The sequence below is a fragment of the Choloepus didactylus genome, chromosome 7 (genome assembly GCF_015220235.1).
Source record: "Choloepus didactylus isolate mChoDid1 chromosome 7, mChoDid1.pri, whole genome shotgun sequence".
NCBI lineage: Eukaryota > Metazoa > Chordata > Mammalia > Pilosa > Megalonychidae > Choloepus > Choloepus didactylus.
The window spans coordinates 126,959,864-126,986,983 of record NC_051313.1 but is presented as its reverse complement, the minus strand read 5'-3'; the positions used below and the strand labels follow the sequence as shown (position 1 = coordinate 126,986,983).

The 27,120-nt window shown below is 45.9% G+C and overlaps 1 protein-coding gene across 3 annotated transcripts; it reads left to right on the top strand.

Moving 5' to 3' along the window:
- Positions 1-10,555: 10,555 nt before the first annotated feature.
- Positions 10,556-24,290, top strand: LOC119539065 (butyrophilin subfamily 3 member A1-like). 3 transcript variants are annotated; one of them, XM_037842199.1, is made up of 12 exons: positions 10,556-10,710; positions 11,955-12,167; positions 13,936-14,028; positions 14,114-14,202; positions 14,448-14,795; positions 16,292-16,417; positions 17,969-18,169; positions 18,785-18,805; positions 18,892-18,918; positions 19,801-19,827; positions 20,296-20,322; positions 22,515-24,290. In XM_037842199.1, the coding sequence occupies exons 3-12, from the start codon at positions 14,000-14,002 to the stop codon at positions 23,216-23,218; spliced, it is 1,599 nt and encodes a 532-aa protein (XP_037698127.1). In that variant the 5' UTR covers positions 10,556-10,710; positions 11,955-12,167; positions 13,936-13,999; the 3' UTR covers positions 23,219-24,290. The 3 variants fall into 3 exon arrangements, with proteins under 3 accessions (XP_037698127.1, XP_037698125.1, XP_037698126.1); XM_037842197.1 differs by having other exon boundaries at positions 16,136-16,417; XM_037842198.1 differs by lacking the exon at positions 18,785-18,805 and having other exon boundaries at positions 16,136-16,417.
- The last annotated feature ends 2,830 nt before the right edge of the window (positions 24,291-27,120 follow it).

Below are 27,120 nucleotides of genomic sequence, written 5' to 3'. Positions count from 1 at the left end.
GTGAAGTAGTATTGGCTTCGACAAAATAAGGGTTTATTTTCCTTTCATATGAAATGAATCCAGAGGGGGCAGTCCAGGGCTGGCACGGCAGCTCAGAGATGTCCTTCAGCCCTCGGCGTCCTGTCCTCACTCTCTGCTGTCTCAGCATGTGCTTTCCAGCCTCATGGTCACAACATGGCTGCTGTGCTTCCAGGTCCAAAGTCCGTGTTCTAGGCAAGAGGGAGGAGGAAGTGTGTAAGAGTTTCCCAGGTGTTTCAGCCTCCTTTTTTAAGGATCTCCCTGAGAAGCACTACCCAACAACTTCCACCTGCAAACCTATGGCTCAAATGTTAGTCTCTTGGCCTCCCTTACGTACAAGGGGGATGGACACTTTGCAGCACGTAACAAAATTTGGTTTTATAATTAAAAAGGAGTGGGAGATGGCTCTACAACTACCCAGGCATCTCCACCACAGAGCCTGAATTCAAACTCTTGTAAGATAGTCAAATTGCATCAGGCAATACTACATCTAAGACCTAGGAGATTTAATCACTTTAGACATCTGTCCTGTGGCCCAAATAAAGTGTCTTAGGAGGTCGTGGGCCACAGGTAGGACCAGTTTGTCTCAAGGACTGTCCTGGCCCGCGGGACGATCAACGGAGGCTCTGATACCTGTGAGGGAGGAATGGTATGGGACAAGAGACACGAAGAATGACAGCAAGACAGGTTTCTGATCAAGCTGCAAAACTTTATTGAAGAGGCAGGGTATATATACTCTAAGGGTGGAGGGAGTGGCTAGTAAGGACGGGTGGCGATCTAGGATTGGCTGCTGCTGTTGCTAGGGTGGAAGGCAGATGTAGGGGGATTGGCGGTTGCTATTGCTGGGGGTCTGGGATTGGTGGTAACTGTTGCTGGGGTGGATGGCCAATGGGCGGCTACTGTTCAGGCGCGAACTAGCTACTGCTGAGGCGGGAACTACTGTTACTTCCTTGAAGAAGGCTAATTATAGCTTAGGCTGTTCTTGCATCAGCCCTGGCAGCCATGTTGCATGTTACCCGTATCGCTGAAGGTGAATATTATATATGCTACCTTAAGTGTCCCCAACATCTCCTCCCTTTGTTTTTCAAAAGGATGGAGGAAGAATGCTGATTGAGCATTCCTTTGGCATTAACCTGCTGGGGGAAATAGAGGCCTCATTCCCCAAGTTGTTTGTGGCTCTGTTTTTCTGGGGAGGGGGATTAGTGCAGAGCAAACCCCTATGCAAATGAGGCATACTTCTCAAGGAGCTCAAAAACGGCCTTTGATTGTTTTGGCCCTCCTTTGCAGTGCTTTGCCTTGCACCCAGCGGTACCAATCATAGCATAAGCTAGAAGCATACTTTTGAGTTATATGCTGCTCCCGTAGGAGGAGGTTTCTTACCCGACAGGGTGGGTAGCACTCAAGCAGTCTGGATTTACACCTTGGTCAGCGAGGTGAAGCCGGTGATAATGCACTTGAATAGTCCTGCCTAGGGCAGAATCAAGTTGATCCTTAACTAGCTGTATTATTCTTTTTATGGCCCAAGGAGCAAAAGATATAAGGATTATGGTTATTAAGGGGCCTAGTATAAGGAGGAGGTAAGGGAGGATTCCATTGAATCCCCAGGAGGGGCCTCCTTGGGCCTCCCGCTCACGGTTTGCAATTCCTTCTCTAAGCTTGGTCATGGAATCTCTAACTATTCCGGAATGATCAGTGTAAAAGCAACATTCCTCGCCTAATGCAGCACAAAGCCCTCCCTGTTTAAGGAAAAGTAGACCTAAGCCTCTCCTGTTTTGGAGAACAACCTCCGATAAAGATGTAAGGGATTTCTCAAGATGGGTGATAGAGTTTTCAATGCGGGCCAAATCTTCGTCTACTGCAGCTCTGAGGTTAGAGAGGCCCTGTTGTTGGAGGGTGAGCGAGGCGATTCCGGTGCCTAGGCCAGCAAAACCTAGAAGAGAAGCAATGGTAACAGCAGTAATAATTTCTCGTTTTTCCCTGTGCGCAGTTGGGAGCTGTGCATCCCAATAGTGATAGAGGTCCTCCTTAGGACGGAAAAGGATATGGGGCAACACAGTCACCAAGACGCACATTTCCTTTGTTTCAGTGAGGGCTCTTGCTGATACGCAAGGAGTAAGCCCTGTGGAAGAGCACAGCCATTTTGCCCGTTGGGGGAATACAGAATTTACCTTGCGATGGAAAGGACGACTGTGCACGGACCCTTTTTAAGGAGGGGGAAACGTTACCAATACAATGCCCAGAGTGGATAACGGATTGCATGGTGAGGCCGATTTTTGTTGTATTCCAAGGACATTAGGGAGGATTGTCTTCGTCAGAAATATTAAATGAGGTATTAAGGGCTACAGCGTCATAAAAAGGGGGATTAATAGAGAAACATAGCCAGCAACTGCGAGTAAGGTTAGGCTGGGAGGAGTTTAGAGAGAGAAAGGTGGCTTGGAGTATTTATAGATTGGGTTAAGCGCTACAGAAGAGCTTGAGGGTGACAATGTTGGGTTGGTAGTAGGGGAAGAATTAGCGGGTTTGCGAGAAGGGGTAGTTGGGCGCGGGGGAGCGAGCACCACATTTGGCCCTATGGCGGATGGTTTTTGCTGTATTGCTTCTTTTTTTATTAGAATAAGAGATCCCGGGTCGGATCCTGCTAAATAGATTCGGAAGCCCCAAGTTCGACCCATGAGCCAAGAGGTATCAGTAGGGTCTAGTACGGTAAGCATAAGTTTTTTTGGACAGAGGTACTTATCGTACCAGCGGTTGCCTGGGTTTCGGCAAGTATATGGGACCTCTGTAAGATTTAGAAATTTGTCAGGGGCATAGGGTTTCCAGCTAGTGGCCAGTGTTTCACACCCCCAGTATGCACAGTAGTACTCATAGGGGGAATTGCAGTACGGTTTTCCAGGATTTGAGGATGGGCACATGTAATAATTCTGTATATTAAGGCTACCAGGATAACCAACAGGTTTTGGATTAGGAGGGGGAAACAGATCAGTGGCATTAAAAACAAAAGAGGGGCGTCCTGCAGTGGTATTGCAAAGAATTATTTTGGAATCTTCCCATCGCGCAAGGGTCCATTTCCAAGGCTGGTGGGGGTTGGAATTGCGATCAGGATTGCCATGCGATATACTAGGTAAGAGAAGGCATAAAGCGGCAATTTTGAGTGGTAGTAGGCTTAACATGGTTGTATTGATGAAGGCTTATTAAGTCCTTTAGTTAAGGGAAGGAGGTCAGCAGGGTAATGCACCCCACAATGCACAGGTATGTTATAGCAAGTGAGGCTTTTTCAAATAGATTCCAATCCTTTGGGGCAATAGTAGCTAACCCGGCCGCAAATAGCAAGGCCAGAGAGCCAATTAGTAAGAGCTAATAGTTCATGTGGCCTTAGCGATGGGGCAAACCTGTAAGTTGGGCCTTTTTTGGTTGCCGGCTGCACGTAGGCTGGGCGTGTTCTGGGCAGGCTGCAGCGGGTGTTCTTCTCTGAGGGAGGGCTGGGTCGAGCGGCGGCGGGGGCGGGCCCCTGGTGCCGACGCAGGCAGGGGCAGCTACGGCAGGAGTTGTGAGGTCGCTGGAGTGTTGATGCGCTGGAGGAGAAAAGAAAGATTTTTCTCAGGGAGAGGCTTCTTCCCTGGAGAGGTTATTATCAAGGGGGGGTTTGGGAGTTTGAGGGGTTTGTTTTGGCAGTGGTGAATTGACATGTTTAATTAGTCTTTCTGGGAGCCAGCGAGGGCCTTCTTTCTCTTGATCATATATGCAAGCAGAGCCTCGTCCCCAAATAATAACGGGGTCAGGCCCATTCCACTTCGATGTCAAGGGGTCACGCCACATAACAGTGGCTTGTTGCGTTTGTGTTTTGGGATGCCAGTGTCTATCAGCTGCAGATTGTCCATTAATATCTAGGGTTAAGAAGTTAAGGACAAAAAGGGCATGGTGTAGAAGGTCTCGGGGACGTTGCTTTGTGAGGTTGAGAGTGCTATGAGCTAGACGGCACAGGGCATTTTTTAGGGTGCGATGTGCTCGCTCTACTATTCCCTGTCCTTGGGGATTATAAGGTATTCCCGTAATGTGCTTAATTTGCAATTGCTGACAGAATGTTTGAAAGTTTTTTCCAGTATACCCAGGTCCATTATCTGTTTTAATGGTTTTAGGCTGGCCTAAAACGGTGAAGCAATGTAGCAAATGAGAGATGACATGCTTTGAAGCTTCCCGATTGCAAACTAGCTAGCATGAATCCACTGTACGTATCAATACAGACATGTATATATTTAAGTTGTCCAAAACTAGCGAGATGGGTGACATCCATTTGCCAGATTTCGTTTGGGATGAGCCCTTTTGGGTTGACTCCCATATGGGGGACTGGCAGGTGAGTTACGCGGTTTTTGCAGGCTTTAACAACTTCTCTTGCCTGCTCCCTTGTAATGTTAAATTTCAGGCGGAGAGTGTTTGCATTTAAATGGTGTTGGGCATGGGCTTGAGAGGCCAGGGTTAGAGAATCACAAAAATTGGAACATATTAGCTGGGTGGCAGCGTCTGCTAGTGCGTTACCTTCCGCTAGAGGGCCTGGCAGGTTCTGATGGGCACGGAGGTGTCCTATGAAGAAAGGGAGCTGTCGTTTGAGAATTAATTTTTGTAGCTTTGAGAATAAGGGGACTGCATTGGTGGACGGTTTGATAAATGGAGTTGTTTCTAATAGCGGTATGGACTGAGCTATATATGCACTATCAGTGTATAAATTAAAAGGTTGGTTTTGAAGGTGGGAAAAAACCTGCAGGACTGCATAGAGCTCGACAAGTTGAGCTGAGGTATAGGGAGAGCGCACGGAAAATGCTTGACCCTGGATGACATATGCTGCAGTCCCATTTGCTGAACCATCAGTAAAGACTAAGGTAGCAGAGTCTATGCGTTTTGCTTTAGTGACCTTTGGGAAGGTGAATTGATGGATTTTGGCGAACTGAATTAATGGATCGCCAGGGTAATGGTTATCAATATTGCCTGGGAACGAAGAGCATGCAATAGCCCACTCGTCGTCGGTTTGGGAGAGCCAATGGATTTGATTTTGAGTGTACGGGACGATAAGGGAATCGGGGTCTTTTCCAAACAATTGGCGACTAGTTTGTCGGCCTTTAATTATGAGGGCAGCTATAAGAGAAATGTATGGCGAGAGCACTTTTGACAGAGTAGCGGGGAGGTGAACCCAGAGCAATGGGTGGCCTCGCCCATTTGACTGTTTTAAATTGGATTGCCAGAAAACCCCTGTAGGTGTGTGAGTTGTAGCAAGAATTATAAAGATTAAAGGTTGGTGGTAATTTATTTGATAGCAAGTTTGACTTTGGATAGCTTGATTTATGATGGTAAGCGCTTGCATTGCCTCTGGAGTTACGCTTCGGGGAGAGGAGGGGTTTGCGTCTCCCTTTAAGATATTATTGAGCGGCAGGAGAGTTTCAGTGGGCAGTTTTAGGTAGGGGTGAAGCCATTGAATGTCCCCTAAAAGTTTTTGGAAGTCATTTAGCGTTAATAGATGGGAGGTTCGCAGTTGAATGCGGGGTGTTAAAACTTGCTGGTGCCAAAGTTCGAACCCTAGGTAAGAAAAAGGGTCTGAGGTTTGTACCTTGTCGGGGGCTATTTGAAGACCTTTCGCTGTTAAATTTTTATGAAGGTCTTGAAAGCAAGAATATAATTTTTATACGTCCTCACCTGCTAATAGGACATCATCCATGTAATGAAGAATGTAGATTTGTGGCCATAGCTGTCTGATAGGGTTAACGGCCTCAGCGACAAATTTTTGGCATAAGGTGGGACTATTGGCCATGCCTTGTGGTAAGACTTTCCATTGAAATCGGGGCATAGGGCCCTGAAAATTGATTTGAGGGATGCTAAAGGCGAAATGTTGCCTGTCTTCTGGGTGAAGGGGTATGGAGAAAAAACAATCCTTTAAATCTATAACTATTTTGTAAAAGTTGATAGGGATAGCAACTGGCGAAGGGAGAGCAGGTTGTAGCGCCCCCATGGGCACCATTGCCTTGTTCACAGCTCGTAAATCCTGTAACAGTCTCCACTTGCCTGACCTTTTCTTTATGACAAAAATGGGAGTGTTCCAAGGGGACTGAGTAGGCGCAATATGTCCGGCGTTAAGTTGTTCCTGTACTAACTCTATCGCCGCTAGGGTTTTTTCCTGAGTCAGGGGCCATTGATCAACCCATACTGGTTCTACGGATTTCCAAGAGATTTTTTCAGCATGGGGTACAGGGATGTCAGTGGCCACTAGGCTAAATTTTGAGAGAGCCCAAGTCCTGTTCTAGCTGTATTGGGTGTTATCGAGATGGGCTGTCTTATTCCTTGATTAGCTTTGCCTAGGCCTTTGCCAGGGAGAAAGTTCATTCTGAGCATTTGAGCAGTAACTGTATCACTAGGGCTGCACATAAAAACTTTCATTTGAGTTAGGATATCTCTACCCCAGAGATTAACGGGGAGATGGGGGATAATATATGGTATAACTGTACCAGCGTTTCCTTCCTCATCCTCCCATTTTAGGGCCTGTGAACTTTGTAGAGGATTTGTGGCTTCTCTTATTCCCTGTAGGTGGGTGGCAGCGGCCGTGAGGGGCCATGATTTTGGCCAGTGGTTTGAGGATATAACTGTGGAATCGGCCCCTGTGTCTAAGATTCCTTCAAATAGCTTGCCATTAAGTTTTAGTTTTAAGGTGGGCCGATTATGGGATATTGGTTGTGCCCAAAAAATGTCGGAGGATCCAGGGCCCTCTGTGGGGCGCTGGAGTTTTTTTGAAGTTTGAGTTGACATGCTGAATGGGGAGTATTGTAAGTTGTGCTATTCGAGTGCCAGAGGGAATAGGGATAAGATTGTTTGAGGTGGCTGCGATTATTTGCACCTCACCTTTAAAGTCATTATCTAGTACACCTGGGATGACTTGGACTCCGCGCAGGGTAACACTAGCTCTCCGTAGAATGAGACCAAAGGTATTTGGGGGTAAAGGTCCATAGACTCCTGTAGGTATGAGGAGAGGGCTGGTTTTTGGGGTTAATATTGATTCGGAGGTGGTACAGAGGTCCATCCCTGCGCTTCCTGCTGTTGCTCTCCATAAGTCTGCGACATGGCAGCATGGTTTATGGTGGGGAGAGCTGGTATTGTGACTGAGGATGGTCGAACGAACCGTACTGCCCCTGGGTTCGTTCTGGTTGGGGCCTGGGGCCGGCCCCATTGGGAGTTTCCCTGGGGCTTAGGTGTAAGGGGTTGGCCATTAATGTCTGCGCGAGAGTGGCACTCAGATGCCCAATGGAACCCTTTTCTACAGCGGGGACAAATAGAGGGTGGCAATGGGGGTTTTTTAGAGATGGGTGAAGAGGAACTGGTTCTTGGCACGGGGCAATTTCTTGAGAAATGGCCAGGTTGCTTACAGTTATAGCATGTTGGAGGCTTAGTTTGTGCTGCAAAATTTTGAAGGGCAGTGCCAATGGCTATTCCAAGAGTTTGAGTGGGCCCGATGCCAGAACAGAGTTTTATGTAATTATTAAGATTGGTATTGCGAAAGGGGCGGATTGCTGCTTGGCAGGCAGCGTTGGCATTCTCATAGGCCAGGTGTTTAATGAAATCACTCTCGCTTTCGCTGGCTCCAAATAGACGCTCAGCCATGTTTTGTAGACGGCTGAGGAAATAGGTATATGGTTCATCGGATCCCTGTCTTAATTTAGCGAGAGAGGCAGTGGCGGCACCCTTTTGTGGAAGTTTTTTCCATGCTCTAAGCGCGGCCGTTTGTATTTGTGCTAGGAGGCCTGGGGGGAATTGGGCTTGCTTGTCATTTTGATGGTAGGGGCTTTGACCTAAAAATTTGTTTAATGTCCATTTTTTAGAGGTGGCTTTACGGGCATTACGGGTGGCATACCTTTTACAGTGCTCTTCATAATTGGATTTCCGTAACAGGAAATCGTCGCCGGACAAGGCAGCTCTGGCTAATTGGGACCAATCGTTAGGAGTGAGTTCCTTTTCACTAAGGCTTTCTAATAAGGTGAGCGTGAAGGGGGCAGTAGCGCCATAATCATTCACTGCCTTTTTTAATTTTTCTAAATATTTTAAACTGAGTTTTTTATATTTAGCTGTTGAGGTAGTGCTAGCTTCCTCTTGCTCCTCTTCATCAGAACTGGGGGGGTTTGATTGTTCCTCTTCCTCGCTTTCGCTACTAGAAGCGCCATTTTGGAAGCTAGCGGCGCCATTTTGGGAGCTCTGACAGCGTGACCGGGAAGGCATAAGTGTGAGGAGTGCAATGAGGACGTGACGAGTGAGTATTCCCTGGGACAGCAAGGGCCGCAACGCTTTGAGTTGCCGACCGGAGGCCGGCGAGCAAATTGGCGGCTCGCAGCCGCTCTTGATTAAAGGTTTCTTTAAAGTTATCGGCGTGTAGCCGGAGATTTTCTGCGGCCTCTTCTAACGCATGGAACTGAGGCAGGGACGTAACTGGGTAAAAATGAGGTTTTGGAAGACTGGGTGCGGCTGGAAAATCTGGTGCATAAGGGGGGGGCTGAAATGCAGGAAGGACAGTCTCCTCAGAAGGGGGAGGGGTTTTTACTTGTTTCGATTAGGTGGGGCGATAATCCGGTTTGATTAACTGGGGTGCCTGGTCTGTTTTCATCTTGGAGCTGTTCAGGCATATCAGTAGTAATCGAACCGCAGACTGAGGCGGGGCGAGAGTGCTGTCTTAAAGCTACCTCTCCCTTTTCGCAGAGGTCTTGAATGTCTGGGGCTGAAGAATGGACTTTTAAAATTTCATGAATTAAATTCCAATAAGCGAAAGCAGTGACCGGGACCCTTTCAGGACCGAAGGTTTGGTAGTAGTCTTTTAAGCAATCACCGACCCTTTGCCAGCATCGCTGGTCTATGGTACCTTCCTGGGGGAACCAAGGGCAGGTTTTTAGTAGGAAATCAAAAAAGCGTGTGAGATCCTTTTTCTTAACTCTAGTTCCTTGTGCCTTGAGTGATTCTTTGACCTGACTAATATATAACTGGTGCTGGGAAGTTACTTGTCCCATGATGGGGGTGGGGGCTTACCTTTTGTTGTTTTCTTTCTTTTCTTTTCTTTTCTTCTTCTTTCGCCGACACTGATCAACTGCTGAACCGATCTGTCTCGCGATCGAGTTACTTCGCGATCGAGTTACTTCGCGGCGATCCCGGGTGCGGTGCGGTGAGTGTGAGAGGCCTCTCTCCTTGAGTACGGCGTTCTGTCCCTCGCAAAGCTCGAGCCCCACGTTGGGCGCCAGTTGTCCCGGCCCGCGGGACGATCAACGGAGGCTCTGATACCTGTGAGGGAGGAATGGTATGGGACAAGAGACACGAAGAATGACAGCAAGACAAGTTTCTGATCAAGCTGCAAAACTTTATTGAAGAGGCAGGGTATATATAATCTAAGGGTGGAGGGAGTGGCTAGTAAGGACGGGTGGCGATCTAGGATTGGCTGCTGCTGTTGCTAGGGTGGAAGGCAGATGTAGGGGGATTGGCGGTTGCTGTTGCTGGGGGTCTGGGATTGGTGGTAACTGTTGCTGGGGTGGATGGCCAATGGGCGGCTACTGTTTAGGCGCGAACTAGCTACTGCTTAGGCAGGAACTACTGTTACTTCCTTGAAGAAGGCTAATTATAGCTTAGGCTGTTCTTGCATCAGCCCTGGCAGCCATGTTGCATGTTACCGGTATCGCTGAAGGTGAATATTATAGATGCTACCTTAATTGTCCCCAACAAAGGACCCCTGACAAACACATCATTCAGAGCCTTTCCAGAGTGTAACCTCAGAAAGGACATAATCTGTTGTCTGAGGAAGAAATAAATACATAAAAATACAATGTAACCCAAACAAAGAGCTGAGGGTGAGCAGCTGCCTGGCAACACTCAAAATAAGAATTTTCTGAAAAATGCAAAACATGCCAAGCAGATACTGGCACCATTGGCTCTGGAAACCAGGAGATTATATTATTTGGTAACCGATCTGAGACCTGAATTTCAGGGTTGCTTAAAAAGGTGGAGTGGGTCTGGTTTTCCTTCCATTCATATTTTCATTTGGCCTGTGGCAAAAGATCTCCTCTGTGTACCCATCTGCATGAGAGCAGATACCTAGCAAACTGCCACAGTGACGCTTTTGTTTCTGTTTTCTTTTTATTAGAAAAGTTTTAGGTTTACAGAAAAATTGTGCATAAAATACAGAGTTCCCATATACTACCAACAGTGACGTTTTAATTAATAGACATCTTCCTTCTTCCTCTTTCATTAAAATTCTAAATCTTTTTACTTAGTTCTGCTATTCTTATTAGCATATGAAAGGCATAAAACAGGTGAATATAATACAATACTGATTATGCACATTGTACACATAAATGACTAAAATATGTAAGCACAGGGATTGCCAAATATCATGGGAGTTAGGGCAGGAATTTTTCCCCAGCTTACAGTTCAAAGCGGTTTCGCTTTCCATTCTAAACTCCCCAGTGGTTTCTGCCTAGCAACTGATGAGAGTCACCGCCTCTGAGCCAATCGAAAAACTAATTCTTCCGAAAACGAACCCTGTTGAGTGTTTCTCACAGTGAGCAATCCCTATGCTTTCTTACCAATCATTCCCGGTCAGGGAACCTTAACCCCGCAACGGAAGGATGGAGAATGACTGAGTACCTGCGTTCTGTGGGCTGTGCTCTTCCTACGGGCGGCCACGCGGTAAGAGTGTGTGTGTGAGTGTGTGTTAAGAGTGTGTGTGTGTGTGTGTGTGTGTGTGTGTGTGTGTGTGTGTGTGTGTGTGTGTGTGTGTGTGTGTGTGTGTGTGTGTGTGTGTGTGTGTGTGTGTGTGTGTGTGTGTGTGTGTGTGTGTTGCGGGGGGATGATGCATAGAAAACCGGGGCCAGAGGCCCGGAAGGAGGGAGGCTGAGAAGCTGAGGGGGCCGCTCGGGGAGGGCCGAAGAGCCACAGATAGGGGAGTGGCGCCTGTGTGTGGGTGTGGTGGTGTCTGCCAGCGTGTGTGCAAAGGACGAGGACCTGCGGAGGTCTGTTGGAAGGGAGACCGACTGAAGGAGGAAACTCGCCAACGACAGGTTCTTAATTAACTTTTTGTGGTCAGACAGGAGCAAAGGACTCTTAAATCTCTCCTGTTCATGTCTGGGAATATATTCAAAAAGAATAAAAACAGAAATTGCACAAAGGCTTTATTTGTGAAGATGTTCAGTACCGAGCTCTTTATAATATAGGAAAATCGGAAGTAACCTATCTATATGACATTTGGGGAATGGCTAGACAATGTATGGTCCAGTCCTAGAAGAGATTTCCATGCAGCCATTAGGAATCGTGTTCTTAATGAAGAGTTATTATTTACATAATTTAACAAAATGGGATTCACATAGCTGGTATCTTTTTAGAGGAGAATCGCTTTTCCTTTCCTTTTCCCATTCCCCAGCAACTTTCAACATGCTTTCCACTGGCTGCAAACTAATGGCATTATATGACTATACCATTATTTATTTAACCATTCCTTTATTTTGGATATTTAAGTTGTGGCTAAATTTTGCTATCGAAGGTTTTAAGATGGTGGTAAGCAGCCTTCACTGGAACCTTTGTGTTAATTCCTGCTTGCTTTCCCTAAGTTCCTACAAGTGGAATTTCTCCATCGAAGGGTAAAACATTTTTAAGTAATTGTTTTACATACACGTGCACACACACATATAGCCAAAGGTGCTTCCAGAAATGTTTACATTCTTAGTAGCAAAGTATATGATTACCATTACAGGTTATTTACAGTTTATTCTTTTATATTTTTCTCCATTTTCAAAACTGGCTATAATAGGGGAAAAAATACTCTTAAAAATAAGTGAAAATGCATTCCTCACTCTAGGACAGCAGAGAAATTGTTCTTGTTAGCTTGTGGGACCACAACTACAGCAATAATAATAATACGGCCCCCTCTCTTGCAGCATAAAGAGCAGTTTCGAGCATCAGCTGGGATGAAAGGCAGTATTTTGTCTGAGAGTACGTCTAGGTATCAGGCAGGGGTTCCAAGAGAGTCTTCTTCCGAGAGAACCAGCGGCACAGACCTCTGCTCCCTTGTCTCCTGCTCAGCCACCCCATCCCTTGTGCTCATCTTGCTCTCGAAGGCAGTTCCCAGACCCAGGGGCCCGCAGCAGCAGGTACTATGACGTGGGCTACATGCTGGTGTGTTTTGGGGTGTGCAGTGTAAGGGAGTTTGCATTTACTGAGCAACTAATACGTTCCTGACATTATAGTTACCCATAACAATTTTTAATTTTTACGTGGCACATGAAAACTTTTAAAATTTAAAGCATTCAGAGATTTTCAAAAAATGTAGGGAGCAAAGGTCAAGACTGTCCTTTCACTCAACCCCCAATCCTCAGTTTAGCATGTATCTTTTCAGACATTTTGAGGCCTTTACATACATATGTAGGTATGTACAAATCTATAGCTTTGTTTCTGTTTTTTACAGAATCAGTAGCATTGTCCTGCAGTGTGCTTTTTGTTCACTTACTATGTCTTGATTTTCCAGGTTAATAAATATAAATCACTCTTTTTAACTGCTGCATTGATTCCATCATAGAAATGACTTATTTATCCAACCAGCCCTGTTGAATTCCATCATACAAATGAGTTGTTTATCTAAGCAGTCCCCTCTGAGTGGCTGGTTAGGTGGGTTGTCCTTTTTTACTTTGACAAATGATGCTGCAGGATCATCATTACATGTCTCACTCTTCACCTGTGCAAGTACTTTGCTGGAGTAGATGTGTGGAAATGGAATTGCTGGGCCAATTATGCACAATTAAAATTTATAGTTCTCATTGTTTTAATGGATGACTAAAGTCTGAACAATTCTTGTCACGTGACTGAGGTCACACAGCTTATGGGCTTATAGCACCATTATCTATAAGTGAACACAGGCACTGGGCTCTACTCTCTCAGCCAGGCCAAAAAAAGGTTGTTATGGAGGCAGATGTTAATTTTCACAAACTGTTCAACTCCCATTTCCGTTGGAATACGACCAGTTAATCTGGTCAGCCAAACTGAACTAAAATACTAATGAGTATGAGGGGTTAATACGTTACCCCCCTCATTCATTCACTCATTCAACAAATATTTATTTTTTTCCATGCAATCCACATGCTATTGCAGGGGCTTGGGGCACAGCAGTAAACAAATATCCTGATTTTGAAGTGTTTACATTCTAGCAGGTGGCAACAGTAAACACATTACAAGTAAGTGAATGATATATTATGTTGATTGTGATAAAAGAATGCAAGAAATTGAGCAGACCCAGGATTGTGGGGACAATTTATGATGATTGCGATCAGAGGAGACCTCATGGAGGAGGAGCTGGCCTTTGAGCTGAGGCTGGAAGGAAATGAGGGAGTGAGCCATGTGGCTTCTGAGGGGAAGAGGGTTCCAGGCAGAAAGGACAGTCAGTGCTGAGGTCCTGAGGCTGGTGTGAGCCTGGCCTGTTCAATACCAGCGAGAAGGCCTGTGTGACTGGAACAGAGGGAAGGGAGATGCAGCGAGAGGTTCAGGCCTTGGAAGGGCCACGTGAGCCACTGTAAGGAATTCGGCATCTACTCTGAGTGAAAAGGGAGCCCTTGGAGGGTTCAGAGCAAAGAAATGATACATATTGACTCCAAGGATGGCTCTCGCTTCTGTACTGAGCACAGACTGTAGGAGACACAAGTGGAAGTAGGGGTGGGGGGCGGTGAAAGAGGAGGGTCCTGCATTAATCAAATAGTGTGATGATGGAGGCTTGGACCAGGCAGTAGCAGAGAAAGTGTGGGGAAGTAGATGGAATCTGAATAAATATGGATATAAGAGCCAAGGATTTGCTAACATGGGTCCATTTAACATGGGTCCATTTAACATAGACATATTTTTATGGGTGATTTTCCATATTTGACCTTAAAGGTTAAGAGGCTCTCAAGTAGATGTTTTTGGCAGAGGAGAATCTTCTTGGGTCACCACACTGGTGATGGTATGTTCCACCCTGAGTCAGTTCGGGTAAGTGGAGGTTTTGATGTGAAATTTGCCATCTTCTTCCAGGTGGTAATTGCTGACTGACTCCTTCTGATATCTCTATTTGCAGCTCAGCTGAAATGGCAAGTTCTCCAGCCTTGCCCCAGCTTACCCTCCTTGTCTGCCTCATCTTCCTACAGCTGCCTACCCCTTGCTCAGGTAGGAGATGAATGGTTAGGCTTTTATGTGTTTGAAACAGATATGTAAACTGTGTCTAGTTTGAACCTTTGACTCCTTCTCATACCTGGAAGTCCCTTCCCAAACTGAAGGTATATGTGCCTTTGAGAGATCAGTTGAGCATCTGTTAGTGTTCCTCTCTGGTCCTTCCTGCCTGGGAGACACCCTTCCTTTCATGGTCCCAACTCCAGCTCCTTCTAATGGAGCTTCTTCCTTTTGCTGAACAGCTCAGTTTGCTGTGATTGGACCCCCTGGGCCCATTGTGGCCATGGTGGGTGAAGACGCTGAACTGCCCTGTCATCTGTCCCCAAAGATGAGCGCAGAGACCATGGAGCTGAGGTGGGTGAGATCAAGTCTTAGGCAGATAGTAGACATATATGCAGGTGGAAAAGAACTGGAAGCCAAACAAATGATGGAGTATCGAGGAAGAACTTCAATTTTAAGAGATGGCATCACTGAAGGGAAGGCTGTTCTCCAAATTTACAACATCAGAACCTCTGACAGTGGAAACTACCTATGTTATTTCCAAGATGACAACTTCTATGAAAAAGCACTCGTGGAGCTGAAGGTTGCAGGTGAGCCTCTGGGTATTGCTCTGATATTTTCCTCTGTGGGTCCTGGGGGCAGATGCAGAGTTCATGCTCCAAACCCACCTCCCAGCACTCGTGCCTGCCATTAGGAACGGCCACCATTGCCTCCCGGCTTTGCTTCTTTGATGGCCTTAAGAAAAAGACACAGGTTTTCCTCCAGGAAGAAGTCCTTCTGTACCATAGAAGTTCAAGTATAGAACTCCTTCACATTGGCCTCCAGGGGTCTAAGCAGGGAGGTCAAAGGACAGGGATGGGGAGGACAGGTAACATCTCCTCAGGGACTGGCACACAGCTGTCTTGATTCAGTGGTGTTGCAGGTGCTGTGGACCCTGGGCTCCCACCTGGCAGGGTCTTCATCACTGCCATCAGTGTTCTCCACCAAAGGCCCCTGTAGTTGAACAAATTGGGCTGTTGCAGATGGAGGATGTGCTACATGGGGAACCATGGGGGTGTCTCAGTAAGAGTGTTCCAAAAGACTTCATATAGAATTTGGGCTGTGTTAGGGGATTTGGGGGGAGGGTATATAGAGGTAGGGGTCTGTTCTGGATTGGATGCTGTCAGGAAGGAAGATGTTTTGAATCTTATCCAGGAGGAAGAAAAACTAGAGCAAGCCTGAAGCTGTATTCATAACAAAGCAGCAGTCACTCAGCCATGATAGCAGATTTATTGGTCATTTTAGCGGTTGCGTCAGGTTTCTCTTCATGTTCAGACATGGTTGTGGATTGGTTTTGTTCTGGTCTTAATCCATAATGGTCACAAAATGCCCTGTCTGATGCTGATATTCAGTGAAATTGTTTATGTACTATAGGAAAATACCAAGACCTAGCTGTGAGCACCAGGACAGCTTCCAGATGTCATGGGATACTTTTCTTTTTTCTCTTGCCCTGTGGCTCCTGGTAGGATTTGGTCAATAGGGAGCCCCAGCAGAAGATGGAGGGAGAAAGTAGACAGAGGTCTGGGTGTTTCTTCACTGGGCTCCCTCCTTGCAGTGGTGCCTCAACCTGGGTGGATTCCCTGAGCAGAGGTGACAGCTCCTCACGAGGGGTCCTCTCTACATGACTCTCTTCTTTTAGGGCTTCAGAGCAGTATCCTGTCCTCCTCTCTTTGAGTTTTGGGGTGGGTGGAACTTATTCTGCTATTACTGGCCCTGAGGTACTTCACTATCCTGCGCTGTTCTCCACTCACTGGAACCACACTTGTGTGAAAAAGTTCCTTGATTGAATCCCTTTTGAAGTATCTAATGTGAGTGCCTCATCTGATTCTTGTTGACACCCTGACTGATGCAGAAGGCTTCCAAAAGTTCAGGATGTTTCTTCCTTCCACAGCACTAGGTTCTGATCTTCACATTGAAATGAAGAGTTATGAGGATGGTGGGATCAAGCTGGAGTGCGTGTCCAACGGCTGGTACCCCCAGCCCCAAATACAGTGGAAAGACGCCAAGGGAGAGAACATCCCAGCTCTGGCATCACCTCTGGTTGCAGATGGAGCAGGCCTGTATGCAGTGGCTGCAACTGTGATTGTGAGAGGCGGCTCTGCGGAGGGAGTATCCTGTATTGTCAGAAATTCCCTCCTTGGCCAGGAAAAGACAGCAAAGGTTTCCATAGCAGGTCAGTACCTTGCTTAGCCTCCAGCATGCTCTGCTGAGCTGTGGCTATTGAAAGAAGGACCTGTGATTCTCTGCTCCCAATTTGGGCCTTTGCAGTGAATACCAGGGACTTGGAGCCTTTTCCTTGCTACAGGGATGCTTCTCTCCCCCATAAAACTGTTTGTGCCTCTAACATTTACTGGATATTTCCTGTGTACCAGAACTGTGGCGGGCAATGGGAACTGGACTGAAAGGTTTAAGATAAGATCTTTAAAAAAATCAAATGACAAAATGTGAAAAAAGTAATTACAACTCATGTCACAAAGAAAGAGCTTAAAATGTAAATAGCTCTTAGAACAACCCTGTAGAAAAAAATGAACGAATAACACTAATTCACAGAACAGGTGTCTCACTCATTGGAGAAACTTTCATTAAAACATTTTCTACCATGAGATGGGCAAAAAATAAATTAATTAATTAAAAGGAAGAAGTGGTTTATAACATGTTCTGGTGGTGGAGAACATGGGGAAACATGCCCTTTTAAACATTTGTTATAATTTGGTGTATTTTTGGTATAAATTGTTACAACCTCAGTTGAGGCAATGTAGTGATTATCTATCCAAACTACATATTTATTGACCCAAAATCCCACTTCTGGGAATTTATCTGACAGATATGTTTGCATTTTTGTGAAATGACCCATGTAAATGGCTCTTCAATATACTAGTGAGTATAATAGCAAAAAGTTAGAAACTATGGGAATGGCCCTCACTGAGGGACATCGATGCAATGGAGTACTACAGAGCTGCGAACACCAACACACTGTCTCTAATACAGAAAGATCTCCAGTACACATAGTGAACAGAACAAGCAAGATTCAGTGCACTGGGTATAGATGGCTATCTTTGCTGTAAATGAGAGGAAAAATAAGACTCTACATTCATATTTGTAATTTTTTTAAGTTTAACAAACCCTTGCATAGTACTCACTGCCAGGAACTTTATAAACAATAATTTAATACTTCTTACTTCATGAGAGAGGCACTGTCATACTTCCACTTTACAGATGAGGACCAAGGAACAGACAGGTTAAATAACTAGTCCAGGGTTACATTACCTGTCAGTGGAGAAGCCAGAATTTGAACTCTCTGGCTCCAGAGTTCACTAAGTTGACCAACAAGATGCTAATAAATGGAGAGGAGGGAGGGCTGGGTGAATGGGGGACTTGAATGGTCTTTTCTTTTTTTTTGAAATTTGAACCATGTAAATGTGTTAAGTATTAAAAAATTAAATTAGAAAAAAATATATGGTTCTGATGCTTGAGTACCTCACATTCTACTTGAGAGGCAGACATCTCAAGACAAATGGTAGTAGGAACCAGTTTTCCAGTCTTATCCAAAGCCCCTTGACTCTTTAGGAAAAAGAAAATCATTTCACCATGAGATAAACGCCATGATCCCCACCATGGGTTTGAGAACAAAAGCTGGAGGGGAAGAGGGGGAAGCTGCAGGCCTGGGAGGTGGAGGGGGCGAGGCCGGCCGGCTCACGCCACGGCCCGTGACCCCCCGTTGCAGATTCCCTCATGGTGAACGCCCGGCCCTGGATCGCGGCCTTCGCAGGGACCCTGCCGGCTTTGCTGCTGCTTCTCATAGGAGCCGGTTGCATCCTGTGGCGACAGCAGCAGGAAAAACACTCTATATCTCAGGAGAAAGAGAGAGCACTAGAGGACAAAGAAACTGAACGGGCAGAAAAGGAGCAGGAACGAAGGACAAGAGGTACCAGACCCGGGGGATGACTCCGGGATCCGAGACCCCGAGGGGATCCAAGCCTCTGGCTCACAGGCCTGAGCCCCAAGACCCCACCCCTGACCCGCGCTCCGGGCCACTTCCCCAAGCACAGGGTAAAAACCTGCTTAATGCCTCTATGATGTAGACTTCCTTTTTGTTGTTAATTTTTTTTTTTTAATTAGAGAATTTGTAGGTTTTACTGAACTATCATGCAGAACATACACAGTCTCCATATGAACACTTCGCTTTAGTGTGCTACCTTTGTTACAGTTGATGAAAGCATATTATTATAATTATTATAATTGTACTAACTGTAGTCCATAGTTTACATTACAGTTCACTGTGTTGTTTAGTCTTATGAGTTTTTTATTTAATTCTAAAATGTCCCCTTTTTACCACATTCAAATACACAATTCAGTGGTGTCAATCACATTTACAATGCTGTGCTACCATCACAATCATCCATTACCAAAACAAAAATTCTGCACCAAATAAGCATTAACTCCCCATTTTTGAGGTTTATTTTTCAAATGACCCCACCCCACAACTGTTCATTGTTTTTTTTTGTTTTTTTGTTTTTTTGTTTTTTTGTTTCTATTACAGAGAAGCTCCAGGATGAACTCAGTAAGTTCCAATTCCCCAGACATCCACGCTGCTTGGCTTCCCTGCTTTAAGCTCTTTAATGATTCTTCGTTGTTTATTCCTTGCAGAGTGGAGAAAGATCCAGTACATGACTCGTGAGTGGCTTGGACATTTTTTCTGAATTTGAATCCCAGACTCTCCTCTTATGATTTTCCAGGCCCTTAATCTTTACCCAGTGCTGAGAAAGGGCCTGGATCCCTTTAAAGAGGAAAAAAATGTTAGGATGGCCAATTAGAGAAAGGATAGGGGGAGCCTTTTTTTTTTTTTAAGGAAGAAAAGGTGATTTCAGTCTCTCCACAAGGGATCCACAGATGCTTTAGCCTTCCAAGACACTGAGGAAAATCAAGGGGTGCACTTGAAAATAAAGGGGTAGTGGAGGATGGAACCCATAGATGAAGTGTGTTCCATATGCCAGGAACCAGTCTGGTTGTTTTATATCTTCATAGGCCGGTGAGAAGAAAAAAATGCTTGAAAGATTAAAAGGAATGAGGAAAGCAGAGATGGACAGAGAAAAGTGTTTCTTTTAAAATGATGCAGATGTTATAGATTTATTATTATAGCTGCTTTTAAAAATTAGTATCTGAAATTTCCTCATTAAGTTGCTCAAATTCTTTTCAGAAATAGGCAGGAAAAAATATAAATTGAGAAAGATGGATTCTAGTGTACATATGAATATGCTTATATACAAGCAACACTTATGCCCAGGTATGGGGTATAGATACATGCACACATAGATCTGTTTAGTCACATCTGGGAAAGCACCTACACAGTGTCTGGGATAACATTAGCATTTATGCAATTGATGCTCCCAGACTTGATATTAAGGAGGAGAGACAAGAGAATTGTACCTGTGGAGGGAAAAGTTCAGGAAGGGGGGTGGTCATCAAGAAAAGCTGGATGGATGCCAACGGGAAGAGAATGGAAATGATTGGACATGGCCTGGTTCAGGTGACATCTCTACCTTTCTTCCAATGTAGGAGGGAAGAAGTCTCCGGCCTATGCTGGTAAGTCATCCTGACGTTCACTGAGTTTCCTGACACAAGAGTACGGAGCATTTAAACCTTGTCCCTGCGGTGACCCTTTGGCATTCCCAGAGGGAATAATCAGATCAAGCACAAAGGCTCATTTTCCTGTGTATGTGGGGGAGAACCACGCCTACTTTTCCAGAGACTCTGAGAGGGCCTTCCAGATACAGCATCTGAGCATTTTTGGCTGCTCACCCTCCTGGCATACATGCACACACCCTAGCAAAGCCTGGCCATGCTGGCTGCAGTCCGACATGACAAAAGGAACAGAGTCCACCATTTCTCAGAGGTTGTCATGTCTGATCTGTCAGCGCTCTATGGAAGGGAAGCTGGACATTGGAAGAGATCCTGAGGGGAGAGATAGAAGAAGGGGGCAGTGGGGACAATGAGACTAGGAGAGGAGCAGAAATTATGATCTTTTCTTAATCCATGCCTCCTCCCTTTCAGAATGGAAGACGGCCCTCTTCCAAGCTGGTGAGTGAATCATTGTATGTTCCTTAAAATAACAGCCTGAGGAAACTTACTCCCTTTTCTTCTCCATGTTTTGAGATCTTATGCAGAAAAGGCCCATGTCTGGGAGAGTTCAGGGTTGGAGACTTGAACTCCAGATCTCATAAGATCTCCTGCTGAGAGCCCAGAGAATCAGGAAAAATTTCTCTCCTGGGCTGTGTAGACCTTTGTGGGAGGAAAGAGGCATAAAGGGTGGAGCCAAGGGAAAGGAGAGGCAGACAGCACTAATGTGCAGGGAGAGTAACAATGCAAAATGATGTTGAAGAGAAGGTGATGGGGAGAACATATCACATCAGCCTTGCCACCTACTACATCTGTGTCTCCTTGAGTTACTTAATGTTTCTGGGCTTCAGTCTCCCCATTTTTAAGTAGTGATCAAAATTCATAACTCACAGGGGTTGGGATGAAGATTGAATGAGGTTAAGAACCAAGAAAGAAAGAGGGTATGTTCAAAATAGGTGGTAACTGTATAGGAACTGTATACAAAGGCAGAAGCAAGGTTAAGGGCTACTGACAAAGGACTGAGCTATGCTCCAGGGCTAATGACAGTGGGGAGCTGTTACCCCCCAAGGCACGGAGGAGGAGGTATAGGGAGCAGTTAGGAACCCAGATGAAGCCCTAGTTCTGGGAGAAGACTGCATGAGAGGAGTTCTAGTTTGCTAATGCTGCCGGAATGCAAAACACCAGAAGTGGATTGGCTTTTATAAAAGGGGGTTTATTTGGTTACACAGTTGCAGTCTTAAGGCCATAAAGGTCCGAGGTAAAGCATCAACAATCGGGTACCTTCACTGGAGGATGGCAAATGGCGTCCAGCAAACCTCTGTTAGGTGGGAAGGTATGTGGCCAGTGTCTGCTCCAAGTTCTGGTTTCAAAATGGCTTTCTCCCAGGATGTTCCTCTCTAGGCTTCAGCTCCTCAAAAATGTCACTCTTAGTTGCTCTTGGGGCATTTGTCCTCTCTTAGCTTCTCTGGAGCAAAACTCTGCTTTCAAAGGCCATCTCGAAAATGTCTCTGTAAGCTGAAGCTCCTCTCTCAGTTCAGTGTGTTCTTCAAAGTGTCCTTCTCGGCTGTAGCAAGTTCACGCCTTCTCTCTGAGCTTATATAGTGCTCCAGTAAACTAATCAAGGCCCATGCTGAATGGGCGGAGCCACACCTCCACAGAAACTATCCAATCAGAGTCATCACCCACAGTTGGGTGGGGCACATCTCCATGGAAACACTGAAATAATTACAATCTAATCAACACTGATACGTCTGCCCACACAAGATTACATCAAAGTTAATGGCATTTTGGGGGACATAATACATGTAAACCGACACAAGAGGTGTCATGCCTTTGTTATGTGCTGGCAGGGAGGAAGTGGGGAAAATAAACGCTATGCCTCTCTTTTCTTTCTCCTTCCAATCTTCTGCCAGTGCCTCCCGTTGGCCAAACCCAACAGGAAACCAGAGGAGAAGGGAGCCCAGTAATGCTGCCCATAAAGGACAGATTTCTGGGGCCCAGAATTGGTGGAGAAAGGTGGAGAAGGGGAAAGAGTGGATGTAGGGGCACACAAAGCACGTTGCCTTGGTTGGTAGTACAGAGAAGAATGGCAGCTATTATAACATCAGACACTTCCTCTATGCCCTTCTCTGGGCCAAGTGAGTTATGTGTCGTCATATACAACCCTAGAAAATAGTAGTTTTATCCCCATTTTTCAGATAAGGAAAATGAGGCTAGAGATATATGTAGATGTTACATAACTTGGATCTATGGAAAAAGAGACCATGTAGAAAAGGAAGAATCAGCCAGCTCGTGAGTGGTAGAGCTAAGATAGAAATTTAAATCTATGTGAGTATAAAGCACAGATGGGCTGTATCATTTGAGGGACGGAAACAGGAAAGTGGAAGGAGAAAGGCACTGTGTTGCTGCCAAAGCCAGAGTCAGGATGTCTGGTTAGGAAGGGCCTAACCCTCTTTTCACCTCCACCCCTTTCCCACACAACACAAGACCACTCGGTTTCACCCTTGGTACTGCTGGAAGAGTCACATGCAGGGCAGGCTGGGGATGCTGGCTCTGGACTCAGGCCTCCTCTGCTAGGCCAGGCCTTGAAGGCCGAGGCTCTGAAGTCTGGGAGTAAAAGCTGACCCCACAGACCCTTCTCAAACCCTCTGCAGCCGATGTGATTCTGGATCCAGGCACAGCGAACCCCATCCTTCTTGTATCTGAGGACAAGAGGAGCCTGCAGCGGGCAGAGGCACGTCAGAAGCTACCAAACAACCCTGAGAGATTCAATTGGCATTACTGCGTGCTTGGCTGTGAAAGCTTTACATCGGGGAGACATTACTGGGAGGTAGAGGTGGGGGACAGGAAGGAGTGGCATGTAGGGGTGTGTAGAGAGGATGTGGAGAGAAAGTGTTGGATTAAGATGACCCCCGAGAATGGATTCTGGACTATGGGGCTGACTGACGGGCATGACTATCGGGCTCTCACCGACCCCCGGACCAAACTAACAATTGCTGAGCCACCTAGAAGAGTGGGGGTGTTCCTGGACTATGAGACGGGTGAGGTGTCATTCTATAATGCTACAGATGGATCTCATATCTACACCTTCCTGCACACCTCCTTTTCTGGACCTCTGTGGCCTGTTTTCAGAATTCTGACATTGGAACCCACTGCCCTGACCATTTGCCCAGTGCTGAAAGGAGGACAGAGTTCTCTTGTTCTTGATCTAGTGCCTCACTTTTCCCTGGAGAGCCAGGTGACCCCGGGCTCAGCTAATGGCAATGAGGAGCCTCAGGCTGAAGTAACATCCCTGCTTCTCCCTGTCCAGTCTGGAGCTGAGGGCCTCCTCCTCAACAGCGACAAATCACAACAATAAAGCACCTACTGTGTGCCACATCTTGTTTGAAGCACTTTGCTAATATTAGTTCAATCACTCCTTGTGATTCTTTGACATTCTCCAGTTCTTTGACACTGGTTTCTCTGGTTCTTTGACACTGGTTCCACTTTATTACCTGTTTATACAGATGAAAACTCGGGCGCAGAAAAGCAAACGAACTTTTCAAAAGTGGCACAGCCAGTGGACGGTAGAGCTGGGATTGGAACAACAAGCATGTTGACAGAGAACTTAAAATGAGCTGGGTGCTGTGCTAAGTGCATTAAGTGAATTTTTCGTATTTAATCCTCTTGAGATCCCTTCAGATCGTCTGGTTTTATGGGTGTGGAAACCGAGCAGGCAAAGTTAAGTAAATCGAGTGGCTGCTAGATGTTTCCCTCTGCCCTGATCACTGCATGCCTTTCCTTTGCAGCCAGATGGCCCCTGCATGGGGGAGAGAACAGTGTGGGCCCTGAGGGTACTTCCCAGGGCAGCCCCTGGGGTAGGGATCATTGTAGGTGGCTGTGGGGGCCACACCCCACTCATCACCTTCAGGCCCTTCATCAGAGCCCTTGGTTCAGCACTCCATTGGAAGGCTCTGTCGAGTGGCTTGGTCCACAGAAGGAACTCACAGTAATGACATCTCCCAGGACTGGCGAGAGGACTAGAAGCCAACCCTTTAGCTAATAGCAGGACACAGATGTGCCCACCCTGTGCATGCGATGCATGATCATGGAGCCAGAACCAATTCTTCCTCCTTTCGAGGACTCTAGAAAGCCTATCTAATCACCCAAGAACATTGTATATGAAATAAGGATTTGGGAGGAAGGAAGCTAGATGAACATTGGGGATATTCTTGTCACACTCTGAATCCTAGAGGATCAGCCTTCTCCAGGAAAGAGGTATTTCTGCCCCTGATCACTGATTGATATAACTGATGTTCCTTGCTGCAGATGGATGCTGAAGAAAAACCACTCTTCGTTATCATCACTGTAATTGCTTACCACAGTATTCTCTCTACCTGGTACATGGCTGTCAAGTTGCCTTAACTAAATAAATTTGTTGACAATCCTCACTCTTCAACTGAGTTTTTGCTAGACTCTGGTGACCTCCCACAATCTACTTCCCCCAGTTTATTTCATTGCATCATTGTCACAAAATACTTACTGTATTAGTTTTCTATTGCTGCCATGACAGATTACCACAAATTTAGCAACTTTAAAACAACATCAATTTAGTATTTCACTTTTTTATAGGTCAGAAGTGTGAGGCAGGTCCCACTGGGCTAAATTCTGGGTGTTGGCGGGTCTTTGTCCATTTATGGGGCCCTGAGGAAAAGCCCCATTTTTCTTGCTCATTCAGGCTTTTTGCAGAATTCAGTTCCTGTGGTTGTAGTACTGAGGTTCCCTTTTCCTTCTGGCTGGATATGACTCTCCTCTGCATTTATCCCTGCTAAGATAGAGACTCTGACTGGGTCAGGTCACCACTATCCAGCGTGGCCCATCCCAGTTGGGCCTGGTTTCCTACCAAGCCACCTTGTGGGCAGCAGTCCTCCTGCTGCTCAGAACACACAGGCTTCTCTTTGGCTCAGTCACTGACCCTTGACTCAGTGGGCTGGGACTGGAATCTACACCAGATTATACTTGGTGCTTCTGGTACAAGCTGCCCCAGAACCCCTGGGCCTTATTTTCTTCAGACGGGAGTTGTGGCCAGCTAGGCTCTTAGACCCTCACAGCCTCTTTTCCAGTCCCTGCTCCCAGCTCCAGGTGGAATGACCTAGTCATTACTACATTTTTACTCTCATTGCCTGTTCAACTCAGAATCCACTTTTAATTTTGAACAGAAGCATGGGGGATGGGTGAGGCTGCTGTATCTGAAAGAGATGGTTCAAGGGTCAGCAGAACCGTTAAAGCCTTAGCTCATTCTCATCAAAGTCTCCCTTTGGAGAACAGAGAGGGAACCTGCCTTGGTAACTAATTCTGGGTGGTCCGTTTGACCCTCCTTCCGCTGCCCAAGAGCTCCTGACCATATGGCCTGATTCTGCTGCTATCTTGGTCCTGGGATCTGGTGTCAGATGAGTCCAGGAACTGGATCCAACAAGACTTGCTCTTAGGGGCTGGCCTTACACAGCTTTTTCACTCATGCATTGCACAACTGCTGTGTGCAGAGCATAGGGCTAGCCCCTATAAGGGAGACAGAAATCAGACAGTGCCTACCCCAGGAGCAGATACTTTAGTAACTGGGAAGATACAACTGGTACCTAAATAACAGTAAAACAGAAAACAGTAACAGCAAAATTCATGGGTAGATGCCACTCTCCTGATAAACTTAGTTCCACTATGACTTCCTTAGTGTACACTGATTCACTTAGGCAATCCTAAGTCAAGATATGAGTGATTTGGAAAGAACTTCTTGTTTGTGTTTGAGTAAGCATGTTGCTTCCATGTGTACTTTCAAATAATGATCTGTGTGTGGAAGAAGTTGGCCATTGATATTTACATGTGCTGATCTGATTTATTTTATTTTATTTATTTATTTATTTTAGCTCTGATCTTTTACTTCCTTAAATTAATGTCAGGGTCTTGGAGATCAAAGAGAAGAAGGGAGACCTATGGCTATTTCTCTCAGATCAGCACTTATGAAACAGGCTGAAATTTTCTAGGCCATCCAGGGCCAAGACAGCCATCTGGATCATAAGGAGAAATTCCTGCAGTTGAGAGAAAAATGACCGATCTTTATTATCTACATCAGTTTTGATTCTATGTAATCGTTCTTTTTCCTTCCCTATTTCATAGAGAAGCAAACATGGAATGCAGTTCCATGTTTTTCCCCAGAACTGGTCTTTTTTTGTGATTGCTTCTCTGTGTCTAGTTTCTGTTTTTTCCCTGTATATGCGTTCATACATGACAAACTTTAAATGATTGTTAGCCTTAAAAATAAAAAAAGTATTGGAATTGGGGTAGGCTGAGAACACTCTAGGCTGGAAACATTCAGAAGGACTTCTTGGAGAAGGTGGACATGAAGGCTGGCCAGGGTTTCAAGAGGTAAAAGTGGAGGGAATGATTCAGGTGACGTGAATGGCTTCGGAAACAGAGTGCTGGCCGCAGAGGTGCAGTAGTGGGGCATAAGGCAACTGTAGAGCCATTGTAGTATGTTAACTGCAAAGTTTTGAATCTAATCAGAAGGGAATCAGAAGCCTCCAGAGGAAGCATTTGGTACCTGATGAAAATATTTAGATCATTGCCTGGGGAAGATAATTCTTGAAGAAATCTGTACACAGGTGGAGTGAAATCCATGGGACTGCATGTGGGGTGTAGGGTGTTTGACCCAACCAGACCATCTACTGGCAGAATGCAAAGCCCAACTTTGTCTTTCCCCACTAGAATGCCAACTCCCTGAATAAAGAACAAGGTAATGAATTAATTAAAACTGCAGCCACAGTCTCTCATCCTTCTCCACTCCACTCCTGCTCCAGTCTTTCCCCTTCCACTCCCCCTACCCTCCACCCAAGCCTGAGCAACTGGAGCAAGATTCCTCTGGCTTTGGAAAGTGGGTTGCTTATGTCCCCCCCATCACCCACTGTCTTAGTCTGCCAGGTCGCTAAAACAAATATCATACAATGGGTTGGCTTAAATGACAGGCATTTTATTGGCTTACTGTTCTGAGGCTAGGAGAAGTCTAGAATTCATAGTTTGTCCTCAAAGACTGTGGTGTTCTGGGGCTGGCTGCCAGTGATCCTCGGCTCCTCGACCTTTCTGTCATGTGGCAATGCACACAGCAGTGACTTCTCCTTTCTCTTCCGGGTCCCTTTGACTTCCAGCATCTCCTCCTCCTTGGTGGCTTTCTCCCTGTGGCCTTCTCTATAAGGCCTCGGGTAATAAGATTAAGACTCATTCTGATTCAGT